The sequence below is a fragment of the Hydra viridissima genome, unplaced genomic scaffold (assembly GCF_058129835.1).
Source record: "Hydra viridissima isolate aposymbiotic clone 2 unplaced genomic scaffold, HvirCarnegie_v1 scaffold_3, whole genome shotgun sequence".
In the NCBI taxonomy this organism is placed as follows: Eukaryota; Metazoa; Cnidaria; class Hydrozoa; order Anthoathecata; family Hydridae; genus Hydra; species Hydra viridissima.
This window is the reverse complement of record NW_028324302.1, coordinates 13333258-13350157: the sequence shown is the minus strand read 5'-3', so window position 1 is coordinate 13350157 and position 16900 is coordinate 13333258. Positions and strand designations below refer to the sequence as shown.

The following is a 16900-nucleotide window of genomic DNA, read 5'->3' as shown; positions in this document are numbered from 1 at the left end:
TATATATATATATATATATATATATATATATATATATATATATATATACGTATATATATATATATATATATAAATTTATAAAAATACTATTAATTCCCGTTTAAACTTTAATCATAAATTTTAAAGTTTTAAAGAAGATTTAAAATATTACCTCCATCCATGAAAGAATTTTAAAACCAGATTATACAAAGAAATACTTAAGTAAATAAAATAATACTAGAAAACAATATTTAAAATGAAAATCATAGAAAAAAATAGACAGTTTGCAGAACAAAATGCCCTGCGTGGTACCTTATTTTAACTATTTATTTAAGACTTTAGTTTAAAAAAGTTAAATATGAATAAAAAAAAAACAAAAAAACAATACAACCTTAAACGAACTTAAACGAACATCTTATAAACGAACATGGTTAACAAATCTTTAATATTAAGTTAAAATTTACGAAAACACTTTCTAAAACGTCGACACACTTTCAAAATCCTAAACTGAAAACTTCAAACAATTTAAACTTTTCAATCTTTTATTTTTTCTTTAGACGCATGTGTAATATCCCATGATAAATGGAATGTTTGAAACAAAACTCCAATCCTAGATTTGAAAAGTGGGCCGGCTAAATTTTCCAAGCTCTATTATAAACTCATCAATACTCATAATGCATTAAAATAAAGAGGTATGTAATAAGATATGCCATCATTAGCCGTGATTAACCAATCATAGGCAAGTTATGATAAAGATTTAATAGATGCAACTGATTGTTCTTTGCTCGACGAGGTTCTTCAACAGCATGTTAAAAAACAACCAATCTGAAACTGGATGACTTCGCACAACAGTTTTTCACAAGGAGTGTTTCTGTTGCCTTTTTTATACCGCTCAAAATCTCTAAACGTAAGATTCTGAAAGTAACCAATGACAATTTGAAGCAACAGCTGAAAGAAAACACCTCATCGAAAATCTTTATCCTAAGAAAAATGATTAAAAGTCCATGTGTTTGAAACAAGGGGATATATTTTGAAACAACAGGACAAACTTCAAACAATAGGATATACAATCAATAATTACTAAAGATTTTTCCAACTTAATTTCACGTCTCGCTCAAGGTCATCTCTACCTCCCACTAACACACACAAAACTCTCAATAGCGCTTACAAAAAAATACGCACGAAAAAGTTGAATCGAGAGTTATTAAATTAAGAGCAGATTTGCTCAATCAATTAAAAAAACAAGCGCAATGAGAGGAGAGGTTCTTAAATAAGATAAGTACACAAAAGTAACTCATTTGTCAACATTTGTTCGCGTTCAATAAAACGTCCCAAAATAAGTATTTGTGCATAGTTTCTCAAGCTTTTACACTGATGGAGTTTTTTATTATTTTTTTTCAAAGAACTTTTGTTACTTTTAACATTTTTATTATATTTATTTTGTTAATAATTCTTAACGATTGTTGTACGTAATTAATTTTGGAAATCTTTTCTTTTGTAAAAATTGTGAATGAAAAGACACGACAGAAATTTTTTAAAGAATTCGCTCCAATTACTTAGTCAAAAAATTGATATTTTTAATGAAGCACAAAGTTATTGTTTTAAATCCGTAGATTGGAAAACTATGTGTATATACGCATATGTACACACACTTACACAGACACGCACATACACACTCGCACACATTTATGAGTATAAACATAAGCATAATCTTCTGATATATTAATTTTTTTCTAACGCATAGAACAATAACTTGTTTCATTAAAAATATGAATGCTCATTCTAAATATATATATATCAATTATTTCAAGTGTAAAAACAGTTCAATCATATTTAATAACAATCTATATTAGTTCTGAATGCAAATGGGTGTAGAAATTGTGTTGTCAAAAACAACACAATCTTCAAATGAATATCTGTATAACTATCCCCACTTCACATACCAACCACAATACTTTATTAGGCTAATTAAAGATTTGATCGTCAAGACGATAAACTTTTGTTTATAGATTTAACGGTCCACCCTTCATTAAACTATTTTTAGTCAATTGAGTTGATTAAAACAAGTATAAAATTCAACCGTGTACAAATTTTTCAAAAAAAATTTCGCGTTAACCTTTTCAACGGAACCTTTAATGCGAATAAACCTTTAACAGATCATTAACAGAAAAGTTTAAACCTCGCGGTAATTATAAAAGTAATTAAAGAAATTTAAAAAGCAATAAACACACACAAAAAATCTTTGTGTTAAAAAAAGTAATTAGATTGTATATATATATATATATATATATATATATATATATATATATATATATATATATATATATGAAATATATATTATATTTTCCTATATAATATATATTTAATTAATAAATATAATATATATTTTACCTAATGTCAAGCAATTTGACATTAGGTAAAATATATATTATATTTTACCTAATGTCAAATTGCTAAAATTGCTAAAGTTTCCATTGCCAATAATCTTTATAAATTGATACCAACTAAGATATTCTCTTTTTCTCTCTGCTCCTTTTACGTTACGCTTTAAATAGCTTATATCTCATATTTTTAGAATTAAAAGTTTTTTAAATCTATAAAAGTAGTTTTACATAAAAAAAGAAAAAAGAAAAAAAGGAATTAAACTTACAACAATCTTTTAAAACTACGAAAGCGGTTTAAAGCACTTAGGGGTTTCTATTTTCTTTATCCAAATTCAGAGCGTAAACTTCCTAAAATATAACATCCTTCCAATTGTCATTAACACACAAGCCATTTTTCTAATTCTCAGCTTTACGAGAATCTGAATTTAAACTTAAATTTATTTTTTGGTCTATTAAAATAAAACTTTGAATTTTTTCGGTTTCACTCTCAGAAATCACAAAAGAGTTAAATACCATTTTGTTCGAATCAAAGTTTTTAACAAAAACGAAGTTTTACCTCAATCTTAACTATATGAAACTATCCCTGTGTCATTGCAAAAATGATGAATTTCTTTAGTAAGCAGTTTGAAATTATCAACTGCCCTCAAATTTATTTTTCAAATTATCCCTTTAACATTTACCTCTCTTAGAGCTTTTACATCCAACTGAAAACTAACCGACATTTTTTTCATCAAATGCATTTCTATTTTAGCTTTTGTAAGTTGCAAAACCTTTTTACAGAAGCTTGTTTTGGTTTAAAACTGGCCCCGTTTTTCCTTCAGTTATTTTTAGATATCTTGAGATAAAAAAGTAAAGATTAAGTTGTTTCTGTAAATTTTTAGGAAGTTAGTTTGCCGTCTCTTTTTTTAAACTCATCTTGATATCTAAAGACAACATTTTATAGTCACCAGCTGCATATTTTTGAACAGGTTTTATCTTTCGCTTCATCCGATATTTTAAAAACTTTTGTTATTCTACTCGCATGCCCAAGCTTGCTCGGATACTTGTTTATCATACTAGTTTCGCTGATAAATACTGCTGATAAATAAAGATAAGAAGTCGGATTAAGTTTTTCTTATTTCATTAAAAAACATTGAGAATATAAAAAAAAAATCTGGAACTCAAGTCTAGAAACTGCACAAAATCATTAATTTACCTGATGCGCTGGAGTGGTAAAAAAAAAAAAAAAAAAAAAAAATAGATATCCTAAATGTGCGTGTGAAATCAAAGTTATTATTTAAAAAACCGAAAGTTTTTACATTTTTAATCCTGTAGGCCAATCTCCAGTCAGGACAATATTCTACTGTTACTGACAATCTAAAATATTCAATAAATTGCGCAGCTCAAATCAGAAATTTTACTTTTTGCGAAAGTTTCCTGACTGGAAAACGGCGGTATTATCTTTATAAACAACATTCTGCCCTTTTCTAAGTCATAGAAACCACGTTTTAGAAGCCAGTTGAAGAAACCATGCTGTTGAAGCCATTTCAGACGAAGAAAGAACAACAACCAAAATAACAACAAATATTTGAGCCATATGTGGATATGCAAAGATAAAAAATTGGCATTAATTATATTTATTCTTTGTACAGAAAAAAATATAAATATTTTAACAACATTTTTTTTAATGATATAATCAACTTCGTTTCCAGGATATAACCTCTAGCGCTAAACAACAACCGTTGATATAGGCGATAAAAAGTTTCTACAGCCTAGGGAGGAGATAAATGCTTTACTTATAAAATAATGTTTTCTTTTTATTCGGTGTATAGAATAAAGCTGACATCATTTCTTAAATTTTTACGAAATAATCCCCTCAGTTGCAACGCGAAAAAAGGCACCTGGAATTTTGAAATCCACGTTGCGAAATCACAATTGATACAGATATTAAATATTAAAAAACATTTGAAAGTAAATATAGATTATGTATAAAGTTGTTAGGTAGGTGTTCAATAAATCAAGTTAGTACCTATACTTCGCTTATTTTCAAGTAAAACATATTTTCAGACTTAAAAGAAGAAATAATTTTATAGTTTTTCGTTTTTTTTTGTTTGTCTGCAAAGTGAAAAACGCACCGCCATAACGAAGTGATGAAATAAAATAAAAGGTTTGGCCATTCTTCGGTTTCTTTCGCGAACACACAGAAAATCTTTATAACTGTTTTAAAAAAAATTTTCAATTTCCTATTTATACTTGATGTGTTAGACCATATTGCATCTGTTTCAATAAAAATCAGTGATCTTTTGAGGATTTAATTCCAATCTTGATGGAAGACCTTTTCTTATTATTACCTTGTCAAATGCCAAACAAAAGAGAAACTTCTTGTTTTCATGGCTCCCTGCAGTGAACTACTGGCAATGAAGTAAAACTTCAATTTCTAAATAATAAAATTTTAAAAAATTAATTTATTGACACGTTGAAACAAAAAATATTTTTCGAAAAAACAGTTAAACTAGATAAAAGTCAAAAAGCTAACAAGTTTACATCTAACAAAAAATTTACAAATACGTAAAAAACTTGATTTGTTTTCTTCTCTAACCTTGTACAATCTTTCTGGAAGCCCGGTCTCGGCATTTTTTGGTGGCATGAACTTACAGAATAACTTTTCAAGATTTTAAAGTTTCTTTATTTAAGATATTAAAATTTCTTCTTTTTAAATCAATAAGTTCATATTTACAATTTTTATTCACTCTACCCTTTGTTTATCTTTAAGGAATGTTTAAAAATAAAAACTGTAGTTAATAATTTAATTTGGTTTTTTTATAGTCTAAGATTGGCAGATATAGGATTATTTAGTAGAAAATCGAACCTTCTTTTTGATGTTCCGTTTGGGTTTGGTAACTTGCACAGTTAGGGCTCAATTTGGTTGGCTGTTACAGGTTAGCTGTTATAGGTTAGGATCGGCTTGATGCAGTTAGATGACTAATACATTGAGTAGAGTTCAATTAAGTTCCGCATGCAATAAAAAGTTGATTTTTGTTTGGTTTAGGAACTACAGATTTTTCTTTCTTTATAAGAAAAATTTTTCACAAACTAGCAAACTGTATCTGTAAATAAAAAGGGGTTGTTCGTATGTAACCGACTACTTTTCACATAATTTTTGCCCCCCCCCCTCCACCCATTTTTAACTCTTTTCATTATGCATAATTATTAGAGACCTTCCCCTATATTACATACTCATTAGAAAGCTCCGATAAAGTTTGTGCCGTGGAACTGCATTCCAGTGCGCATTTTAAGTAATAAACACACGTTTAATCAAAGAATGGTATCATTTCGGTTCAGTTTAGAGCAAAATAGATATAGAGTTAGAGTCAGTCTTATAAATAAGCTCTAGTTCTATTCTTATCACTTCGGGTTCAACCCCCATTTGACACTATTAATGACAACTCTAATGACAAACCCTTTGAAAAGATCTGAATTCACAATGGCTTATCGTGCACTTAATGCATGGCACTTATATCATGGGATGGAAAAAGAAACGACCTCTTAATCAAAAATATTTAAACAACGCGGCAAAAACCTTCTTCGTAAATCCTTTTTGCGATTTTTTATTTTTTTTGTCAGCTCAAAGTATTTTAACATTCTACTTTGTTGATCAGGCTATGCTCAAATTGTACCACCTTATGCACCATCTGTGCCCAATCGAAATGGTTGAAAGTTAGTTGCTTGTGTTTATAGGGTAATTGCAATTTTATGGGCATACTATGTCACTGTAATATCAAGGGCTGATATTTATAATTTTTTTTCCTGAGACTTCAGATTTTGTTAGTTTCTTGAGTTGAAAGTTAATCTACAGTATGACCTGTTCGTTGTGTTTTTGATTATATTCAAAAACCAAGACCAAACAAAGTTGTTGAAAAAAAGTTTTTCTAATTATTCAAGATTTGTTTAAAACTTTCGTAAAATGTAATAATGTACTTCAGTGTTTTGTTTTTTGACTTTCGTTAGTTACTTTTTTATGGTGTTTTTTTTAGTTACTTTTTTATGGTGTTTTTTTTTTAAAAAAGTAGGACTATAAAAGTCCTACTTTTTAAAAAAAAGTAGCAAAACTTTTATCCAATCACAGCACTCAAACTTAATTAGTTTTCTTTCACTAAATTTCAACAATTGTACAATTGTTTAATTATTCAGTTGTATGATTGTTCAATTACTATAATTTGTATTCTAACACTAAAAATTAAGACTTCTTAGAGTGTTTTGTTGCCTCAAAAGACCCATCCAACGTTATGTGAAGAAGTGAAAGAATAATGAGCCAATGCCTCGTTAGTCTGGATCAGGTAAAAAACTTTAATCTTTGACAGCAACGAACATCAATCGTCTAAAAGGTCTCTTGAACAACCAATTTAGAACTTCATTTAGAAAAGTTAAGAATCAATTCAAGCGTGATCATTCCTACATCGTAAAAACATTAAAAAACAAACATTTGTTATTTAAACTAAAAACAAATTCCTGATCGCATTGATAAACAGTTAGAGCAATAATAAATGAAATGTTGAAGAATTTGTTTCAAAGAATTTGATTGGATTAGCATATCCCCTCGTGAAATCTCTCGACCATTTATCGTTCCTATCGGGCTGGCAATTAGCCAAACAGTGTATTAAAATAATTGCATCATAAAAAACTGTTAGTTTTTTTTAACGAACGTCACGGCGATGGTAAATGGTAATTGTGTATTCTGGTCTGATTTAGCCTCTTTTTATTATGCCAGAAGTGTGACTAATTACTGGATGAGAAAAACAGCCGTTATGTTACAAAAGTTGAAAATCCGGCTTGTTTCCCAGAATTACGATCTATTGTGGATTTCTGGTCAATCCTTAAAGGGTACGAGTATGAAAACAATTGAGAAGCTGAAAATGACAATTAATCCTGAAAAAGTATTCGTTCTTGTTTAAAAAAAGTTGACAAAAGTCTTCTACAACGTACGTGCGAACAGGTATACATTAAAGGCGAGAAAGCGTTATTTCAGTCCTGAAAGTATAAAAATATAAATATTACGTACTATTCTTTACAAATTTTTTGTTCAAACTTTTCTCTGTACTATTAGTGTCTGTGTTTTTTTTTCTCCAAATTTTTGTCAACTTTTTATGAACAATTTTATTTCTTTAAGGTGTATTTCCGAAATCTGAATGTCTGGTGATTCCATAGGATAAATTATAACCTCTTGTCTCCAAGTTCATTTATGATTTAAACGATTTGCTTGAATCAAAATCTTTAAAGAAAACAGGTGTAATGGTGTATTAGTAGAAAATACGTTAAATTGAACAGCTGTATTTAGGACCTTTATACTGTTTTAACTGTAGATTTTCTTGCTTTAAATTATTCGCGCTGCCTGCTGAAGTTATTTCATTCACTTCCTGCAAACTGTAGGATGAAGCGTTTTGATTTACATCCTGCACCTAAGATTTTTAAATTCATCTTCAATGCTTTAATCCAGGTTTTTCTTTGCATATCTTTCGTTGTTATTCAAAGATGCAATGTCAGTTATTTTTCTTTTCTCTTTTTTTTTTTTTTTTACCACACAAATGACTCATTTGGTAGACTAATTTTGATCTAACCTTATCTCTTTGAAACTCTAACCTGACTAAATCAAGTTGTGGTACCTTATAGTAGAACAGACCCATACAATGAAAGCCTCACCAAAATGATTGATCATCTCCTTACACAGAAATATATTATTTCTACATATTGTTATATAGAGCAACTTATCCAGCTTATCTTTCCATTACTTGACAAGATTAGATTTTTTCTAAACTTTTATTAGTTAAATTTTTGTCTAAAAGGGTTTTGTGAGATACAACCACTATAACAGGTAGATGTTATCTTCAGCAATAAATAAGAAATTTTAAACTCTCATAGTATTATTTGTTTAACAAACAAAAAAGCTGTTATAAATGTGTTATTTTGCATCTATTTGAAACCATAAGACTCACCAGTAAAGATCATTAGAAAGAGTCATCTTTTCTTGAACTGGCAGGCCTTTCCCCAGTACATCCCTCTGTATCGGAATATCAGTTTTCAATCCTTTTGTTTTTCCAAGTTATGTAGATAAAAATGTACCCAGAAACTTCTAGTTTTTTTAAACTTTGAATTTTACTAATCTTTCACTGTAAAACAACAGCAATCACAGCTAAAAAGCTTGCAAGAAACTTGACAAATAAAGCAGTCTACATGTCTAGTAGTTAGTGCAGTTGTTTTAATAACTAAGTGTGCTTGTTGAACTTTACTATTGTTCAGTAAAGTATGGGAAAACGTGTAGTTTTTTCGGTTTGCGTATTTTTCAAGTGACTTTTATATAAATTTTTATTTATCAAAATGAGTTTGATTTAAATATTTCTTAACAAAGCTCAAACCATAATAAAATCACTCTTCAAATACCACTTTTGACACTTATTGAGTATGACATGCCCAAATACTCATTTTTCATTCTTATAAGTGTTTGCTTACTTCAAATGCTTATTTTTTTTCATACAGGACAAACATCGATAGCAGTGTTAATTTATTTTAAGATGAAGTTTATAAAAATCCTGTATAAAAATTCCCAATAATAGAGTCCACGTCTTAAAGATGACGTACTTTTATGGATAATAGATTCCTATGGAATTCTTGCTGCTTTTCATCTTTTGCCCTCCTTTCTACTTGAGCACCAGATCTCTTTCATAGCTGTTAAGCACTTTAAAATCATTATAGGAAATTGTCTGTTTTCAATCAAAATATGAAAATAGACTGTTTAAATATTATTATACTTATTTTTAAAATTTTTTATATTTACCTTGTCAAATAATATCATTCTGCAAAAATGTATACGAAAAAACCTACTTAATCTTGAGAATCGATATTATTAGGAAGAAATCACGATTTTGGAAATGTATTCTGAAAATGTAGAATCATAGAAATTAAACACCCCTTTTACTCGTAAAGTTATTGCAATAATACCAACTTTACCAAATTCTTGCCATATGATAAAGTGACATCAAATCATGCGATGAAGAGAGTCAGAAAGATTATGTTGAGCTCAAAATCATAAAGCTTCTTATTGTATTCGTTGCCATGTGTTTGAATTAATTATCATATAAATATTTGCTTTTCATAATGTCGATTCCAAGTAAGAAAGCTGTAGCAGTTTGTTTACTGGTTATTTAGAATTAAAATCATTGAAAGGTTTATTTTGTAATAGAGTAATGTATAATAAGAAAGTTATAAAAAAGCCAGCATTTGGAAGTTATAAAATGAATAAGTGATAAGCCAGTATTTTGAAAAATTTAATTTACTCTGATCAAAAAATCAATTTTCTTTCATCAAGAAAATTTTCATCACATCTACAGTGATCCACTGCAATGTGTTCGTACATTCAATAAATATTATGGAAATTATTGTACACAAAGAAAGCTTACAAAAATGAATATGTAAATAATAAAAATGAAAAGAAAATAGTTTCTAGTTTTTGCATTACCATTTATATTTGAAAGTAACGTGTATACTGTGATAAATGAACAGATTTTCAAAAAATAATACGATAAAGATATGGGAAATATGTGTTCGTACATCGAAAAAATCAGAGAAATGCCGAAGTGTTATCAATTTAAAGAAACGAAAAGGCGAACAACGAAAAGTTATAATACTTTTCATAATGAAGGCAAATCATTAAAATATATTGCTTACATTTCTGGAAGGCAACGAAGTACAGTTCAAAGTAAAAAGATACAAGAATGAAAATCAATTTGAAAACAAACATCGTTCAGAAAAACCATTAAGTGAACGGGACAATCATTTTATTCTTAAACAAAAATCCATATTTATTGAAATTTAGTACTTATTGATCAAATTATGACAAAAAGAAATATATTTGGACATTTTAAGGAAAAATTTCTTTCAAATTGCAAAAAAAACTTGGATTGCAAAGTTGATTTTACTTTCAGCAAAAAAACGATCAGAAAACCAACAGCGTAATGAAGAAATGTCTACTTTACAACATCCATCATATGCTCCACATAAAAGATATCTTAAAAAAATGTCAATTAACTTTATTGTTATACGAAAATATTATATCAACAAAACATCAATGTGCGAACACATTTTTCTTATACCTTTATTACATTATATTTTGAAAATCTGTTCATTTATCAATGTATTTATGCTACTTTCAAATATAAATGGTAATGCAAAAATTAGACACTATTTTCTTTTCATTTTTTATTATCTACAAACTTGCTTTTTTACAAGCTTGTCTTTGCGTATTAAATGTACGAACGTATTATTTACACCGTTGTAGGTGGGAACCTGATTAAATCAAGTTAGATTGCACTTAGTTAGACTGGCCTGTTCCTTAAATAGATTTTTTCTATTTTATGACTTTTTTTCATTATAGTGAAGCTTCGGTAAAATGAACAGCTCCAAAGTATTTTAAATATCAGGTCGAAATAACACTTGTTAAACATTTACTATTTAGCAGTTTGTCGTTTTTCAATTAGGGAAGCTATCTCTGAATCGTTTTTAAAAGAATCCTATGTATATAACTAAGGGAGATCATTCTTTAAACTTAATAATAAAATTTAATCATAAAACACAAAGTTTGCTTCGAACAAATTTTATAAAGAAACGGTAATTTGGTTAACAATCGCAGAGTATTTGGGATGTAGTATTGTTCTTTATCTTAATTTTACTACTTGAACTGGTAGAGACTTAATTTTGTTTTTATGATAAATATAGCTATCTTTACTTCGTTATCTACAAGTGTTACCAATCTTAAGTAAAAATATTAAATTTGGACTTTTCGTATTTTTCCAATTTAGATAATACTCCGCGTTTAAATCAACACTTCATGTTTTAAATAATACTCTGTGTTTAAAATAACACTCCGCGTTTAAAATAAAACTTCGTGTTTTTAATAACACTCTTCGTGTTTTTAATAACACTCTTCGTGTTTTTAATAACACTCCGTGTTTTTAATAACACTCCGTGTTTTTAATAACACTCTTCGTGTTTTAAATAATACTCCGCGTTTAAGATAATATTCCGCATTTTAAACAAGACTTCGTATTTTCGAAAACTTTTCCTGGTTTTTATTACAATGGGAAGTTGGAATAGATTATCGCGTATTTTGTCAATCCTGCATTTGCCACAACAACCGGCTAATTCTTTATTTCTTCTTGACGGTGGTGGAATTTAGGATGAGATTGAATTATGGTGAATACGTTGTTTGTAATTAGTAATTATATATGTGTATATATTCTAAAATAAAAAAGTAGTAAAAAAAATGTAAAAAATAAATGAGTTATTTGTTGAATATATTAGATATTCATTTAATTACATTTTTAAATATTCGTTTATTTGAGTACATCATTTTATTGCATAGTTTTACAAATGTCATGGTTTCCACGTTATTGTTGAAGTTATATAACTCAATAAATTATTTTTTTGTTCATTTTCTCTTCGTAAATAATTCTAACTATTATAGATATGTCTGGATTGTACTAATAGTGAAATCATTTTCGTTTTAAATTTGATTTAAATTTATCTAATAAAAGAATATACTCTTTTATTAGATAAAAAAAAGTTATACAAATAACGATTAGCTGAAATATCCTTTAACTTTATTATGACAAGAATAATCGAAAATTATAAATCATTTAATTTTACCTTATATACATAAATGTCTTTAAATAAAGTTTTAAAAATTTTTATTAATCTTTAATGCATGTTTAATACTCTATTGAATTTTATAGATTTTATTTGATGAACTCTTTGTAATTTACTATAATGATTTCACCTACCATCAAATATATTTTCCTCTTACTTATTTTCAATTTTCCTGTGAATTAAAAGTTCATACCATATAATGTACATTTGATGGAGAGTGTTCGTGTTTTTTTTTTTTTAAAAACGAAAGCGCTAATCAAATCAGATAAATCAATTGACGCGTACTTGATTTTTGGTCAATGCTTCTTACTGAAGTTTTAAATATATAAGTTTTTTTTAGTTTTAAAAAATTATATAGATTACAAAATAACATGATATCTGCGTTACTGTCCAAAGTTATTATGTAAGTCAAATATAAATTCACTTTTTCTTTTTCTTTTTTTTTTTCACCTCTATTTTTTCTCTTTCTTTAGCTACACTAATTATATAATATAGATAAAACGAATTTAAAGATAAAAAAACGTTTTTAAAAATGAGTAAAAATTTTAGTTTATAATTGCATACAACAAGAATAAATTTGCTTAAGAAAATGACTACTAATAGATCTAGACTGGCTACTTATATCTAGATAGATATTATTATATCTATCTTTCTTAGTATCTGCATCTAGCAGATATGTACCATAATAACTATCTTGGATTTAAAATATGTTGTAATAATGTGTTAGGTCCGTATCAAATTTTGTTTTAACAAAACATTTTTTTCTTCTAGTTAAGGTTTCACCTAACTTCAAATTTCTTATAGACCTAAGAAAGTATATAATATTACTGCAAACCATAATGTGGCCATATGGTCATACTATACCTAGCTTTTTTTTCCTAGTAATATAATATATATTTTTGCACAATTTAAGTTATTACATAATATAAATCAGTTGTTACCTGTTAAACTAATTTGTGGAATAGTTTTTATTTATGTACAAATTGTTGATCTTTAGATTTAATTTTTATTTCACATACCTTAAAATATGTTTTTTTTTTAGTATTATAAAAAACTTTCAAGTAATAGATAATTACATTTTCATATTTTTAACCTATTTAGTTCCTACCATGCTATCTATAAGTGGAAGTTAAATAAGTTTGGTTTATTTAATGCAAATAATTACCCATTTAGCTTTTATAAATGCTATAAAGCCTAAAGTAATAGTAATAGTTTATAGTTTTGTTTGCTGCAATATCACTTTGAACTTTGCTGAATTTGTTCAAACATTTTTTGAAAAAGGTGAACAGTGCAGACACTTTTAGAATGAATTCACTAGTAACCTTGCTTTACTTTTTACTTTACTTTTCAGCAATACTGCCTGTTCTTGTAGATAGAAAACTTTTTAAAATGGGAACTTTTTCAAAAAATTTGCTGTTGCTCTACTAAAAAAAGCACCTAAATTACATTCAGCAAGCAATCTGATAATGAATGAGATGGGTTATGCTGACAATTGTAATTTTTATGTATTGCAACAATTGCTGTTGTTATAATTGTTTGGTTAGTGATTGTGTTTAAAGTCTTTTCACTAAACTGATTTTTAGGATGGTGTTTGGGACTTTGTATCCAGCCTATCGTTCATATAAAGCCGTTAAAAATAAAGATGTTCGAGAATATGTAAGTTTGAAATTACAAATAGTTTGTAAATTTTCTAAGACTTTATTATTGTTAGGACTTTGTTTATTTTAAAGGTTTCTCTTTTCCAGGTTAAATGGATGATGTATTGGATCATTTTTGCTTTCTTTACAACTGGTGAAACATTTGCAGATGTGTTTTTATCTTGGTAAGGTGTTTAGCATGGCATTTTGAAAAATTAGCAGTGAAACTTTTTCTGGTGGTATCTTTTATTTGTGTATGTTTTAGGTTACCATTGTATTATGAAATTAAAATTGTTTTTATCATTTGGCTGTTGTCTCCTGCAACTAAGGTAGGCATTTCATCCCTTTTCTCTGTTTGTTTAAAAAAAGTATAAAAAATCATGTTTCCTTTGTTCATCATAATTTTTCATGCTTTTTGTACCATTATTTATATAAGAATATTTTGTTCATCATAATTTTTTTTCTCTTATAACAGGGATCAAGTATATTATATCGTAAATTTGTACATCCTAGACTTCAAAAACATGAAAAAGTAAAATTTTCTGTTTATAGTTTCTATAAATCTCATACTGATATTTGAACTGACTAATTTTTATTCAACTTTTTAAAATTATCTGAAATATAGGATATTGATCATTATATTGCACGTGCACAGAAAAGCAGCTATGCAACTTTAGTTGATGTTGGGAAAAAGGGTTTCAGTGTTGCTACAGATACCTTAGTGAAAACAGCATTAACAGTAAACTGTGTTAAATTTTTTGTTAAAATGGTTCCCTTCTCAGATTTATTTTTTTTACTTTTATATTTGATGCTACTTTATAAATTTTTTTTCTTTATAGGGTCAATACCAAATTTTAGAATCGATTCGTCGTTACAACAGCATGCAAGAACTTCGTGATGTAGATCATGTTGATGCTTCTGAAAGTAAGCGTTCAACATGGTACAGTGGTCAGCAGCCTCCTGTTAATCCAAATTACAATCCTGAGAATGATGTAGATGTTTTACAATCTCAATACCCACTTCTTATTGACCATCAGGAAGAAGAAAGGAACCTTCAAAGAGCTATCTTATTGAGTCAGTCTGAAATGTAGGTGATGTTTCAAATTTTGTGTCAAAACATGTCTTATCTATTTACTAACTGTTGCTGAGTTAATGTAAAGATAAAGCTCTAAATTATCTAAAAATGAGCTGTGTTTTTGTAACATTTTATTAAAAATATATATTTAATACATAGGGATTTTTCACAAGAAACACTTCACACAGTCTCTAATAATGATGAGCCATATGTAGAACAAGCAAATGGTGACTTGTATAAACCATTGTCAACAACCAACTATGCATACTCTTCTAACACTCTTCCACGGGCAAGAAAACCAAAAAAGCCCATTTATGAAGTAAGTTGAAATTTACTTTTGCTTAAGATCTAAAACCTGAATAACAAGACTTTATTAACTTCATTGACTTCTCTGTGAAATTTACAAAAAGATATATTGGGATTATATATTTATTATATTAAGCATTGTAAATATACTTACATTATATTCAATGATGTTCACTTCTTACGTTAGTCCATGCCTACAAATCGAACTGCTCATAGACAAAAGCGTACAGATAAAAGACAGACTAACTTATAGTGACTAATTTACAGGTGCGTTTTTCGATTTGACTTTGGTGAAAGCAGTTGAGATACAAAGGTGCTATTTATTATCTCAGATTATAACAAACATTTGTAATCTGAGCTTTTAGCCTCCTCACATGATTGACCTTTTTTACTTTGTAGTGTTAGCAGTAATTAATTATCTAGCTTTTTTTTTTTGTAATGTTATTTAACTTTATTTAAATTTGGTTAGTTTTGGATTTATTACATTGAAGTTACTTTAAATTGCTTAAATAGTATACACAGGGAAGAGGAGGGGGAAAGGGCATGATTTGAATGTTTTATGAACAGATAAAAATATTTAAATCAACTGTAATTTATTAAAGATACTTTGATATACAGATATACAATCTGCACAACTAGAAAATAGTCTTTAACATCGAGTATCTTTGTAATAAATTAAAAATGATCAGTCTGTTTTGAAATCGTCTTTTTTTTTTACTGATTTTTTTTTTCTTGTTTTGCATTGAAAAAAATTTTTTGTTTCATATTTAAATAAATCATCTATCAAGATACTTTTTATAAAAATTAAAAAATAGTACAAAAATAGCTTTCATCTTTTTAGTGTGCGAAGATGATGCAAAAAAGTTTTTTCTTTTCTTGCTCATTTAAATTTTTTAAAAAACTTCGTAAATCGTTCATTACGTTAATCGCTCACTATGTTAATCGTTTTTATTAAAGATTTTAATAGTTTTTCCAAATATTATTTTTCACAGACGTTGCCTACAAATTTCAATCCTGATAAAAGAGGTATTGGATACGGTGACCATTACCGTTCTTACGTTGATATTAGAAGCAACTATGGATCCCTACTAAATCCACGAATATGATAAAGGATATACTATGTACCAAGTACGTTGTAGTTGACTTGAACATCGTTTTTTTAACCATCAAAGCTCTGGCTGATAAAAAATTAAAATGATAAACTTTGTATAAAAATGTTTTTTGTTTGATTTCCCGATTTCTTTTTATTGTAATTAAGTTTTGAAAGGTACATCTCTTATTTATTGTAATATTTGGTTGTACTGTAATCGATAAGCGTTTGGAAATGGATTTTATTTGTATATTTAGGATAATTTTTATTGCAAGCATTATGGCTTTAATCATTTTTTACAATAACTCTGTTTGTAACTATTATTTAGTTGTTTAGTTGGGACACTTTTTGTTATAAGTCGTGTAATATTTATAAAGAAAACTATCAGTTTGTCTCATCTTAGAAGAAAATATCATAGTTTCTTTCATGAAATCCTGCAAATTGCTAAAACGTTAAAATGAAAATTTTTAGGTTTGCAGACTAAAACGTTCTGCAAGCGATCTTTTTAACAAAATGAAATTTGTGTTTAAAAAAAAACGCCTGTTAAAGGAAAAGTTTTGGTAAAAATTTGAGTCAAGGTGCAGTTTTAAATTATTGAGAAGATTAAAGCTGAATATGAAGAGCAACATTTTATTTGCTTCCAAGAAAAGACTTTGTTTCCATTTTATCTTGGCAAAATATTTGATATATTTCAAACATACTTATTACTGAAAATAAATCTCAGATTCTCGCACGAGATCTCGTTTTATTTTTG

General features: G+C 27.7%; 1 protein-coding gene and 1 long non-coding RNA gene across 6 annotated transcripts; one reads left to right on the top strand and one right to left on the bottom strand.

The window, feature by feature from the left end:
* Positions 1-505: 505 nt before the first annotated feature.
* LOC145202492 (uncharacterized) lies at positions 506-4001 on the bottom strand. 4 transcript variants are annotated; one of them, XR_016451143.1, is made up of 3 exons: positions 2920-4001; positions 2630-2711; positions 506-960 (listed from the first exon to the last, which is right to left on the bottom strand). It is a non-coding gene; the product is annotated as an uncharacterized LOC145202492 (long non-coding RNA). The 4 variants fall into 4 exon arrangements; XR_016451145.1 differs by having other exon boundaries at positions 3044-4001; XR_016451142.1 differs by having other exon boundaries at positions 2630-4001.
* An 8293-nt stretch (positions 4002-12294) lies between these two features.
* LOC145202063 (receptor expression-enhancing protein 1-like) lies at positions 12295-16556 on the top strand. 2 transcript variants are annotated; one of them, XM_090080976.1, is made up of 10 exons: positions 12295-12441; positions 13622-13694; positions 13784-13860; positions 13941-14004; positions 14151-14207; positions 14301-14414; positions 14515-14762; positions 14910-15069; positions 15244-15323; positions 16049-16556. In XM_090080976.1, exons 1-9 carry the CDS (start codon positions 12410-12412, stop codon positions 15307-15309), a joined length of 891 nt encoding a protein of 296 aa, XP_089937102.1. In that variant the 5' UTR covers positions 12295-12409; the 3' UTR covers positions 15310-15323; positions 16049-16556. The 2 variants fall into 2 exon arrangements, with proteins under 2 accessions (XP_089937102.1, XP_089937101.1); XM_090080975.1 differs by lacking the exon at positions 15244-15323.
* The last annotated feature ends 344 nt before the right edge of the window (positions 16557-16900 follow it).

Bases quoted from the DNA above. Each gene is read 5' to 3' on its own strand.
- LOC145202063 (XM_090080975.1), top strand. From the start codon at position 12,410: ATGATATCTGCGTTACTGTCCAAAGTTATTAT. The intron at 14,208-14,300 runs GTAAAATTTTCT...TCTGAAATATAG, and splicing joins GACTTCAAAAACATGAAAAA to GATATTGATCATTATATTGC. The intron at 15,070-16,048 runs GTAAGTTGAAAT...TATTTTTCACAG, and splicing joins CAAAAAAGCCCATTTATGAA to ACGTTGCCTACAAATTTCAA.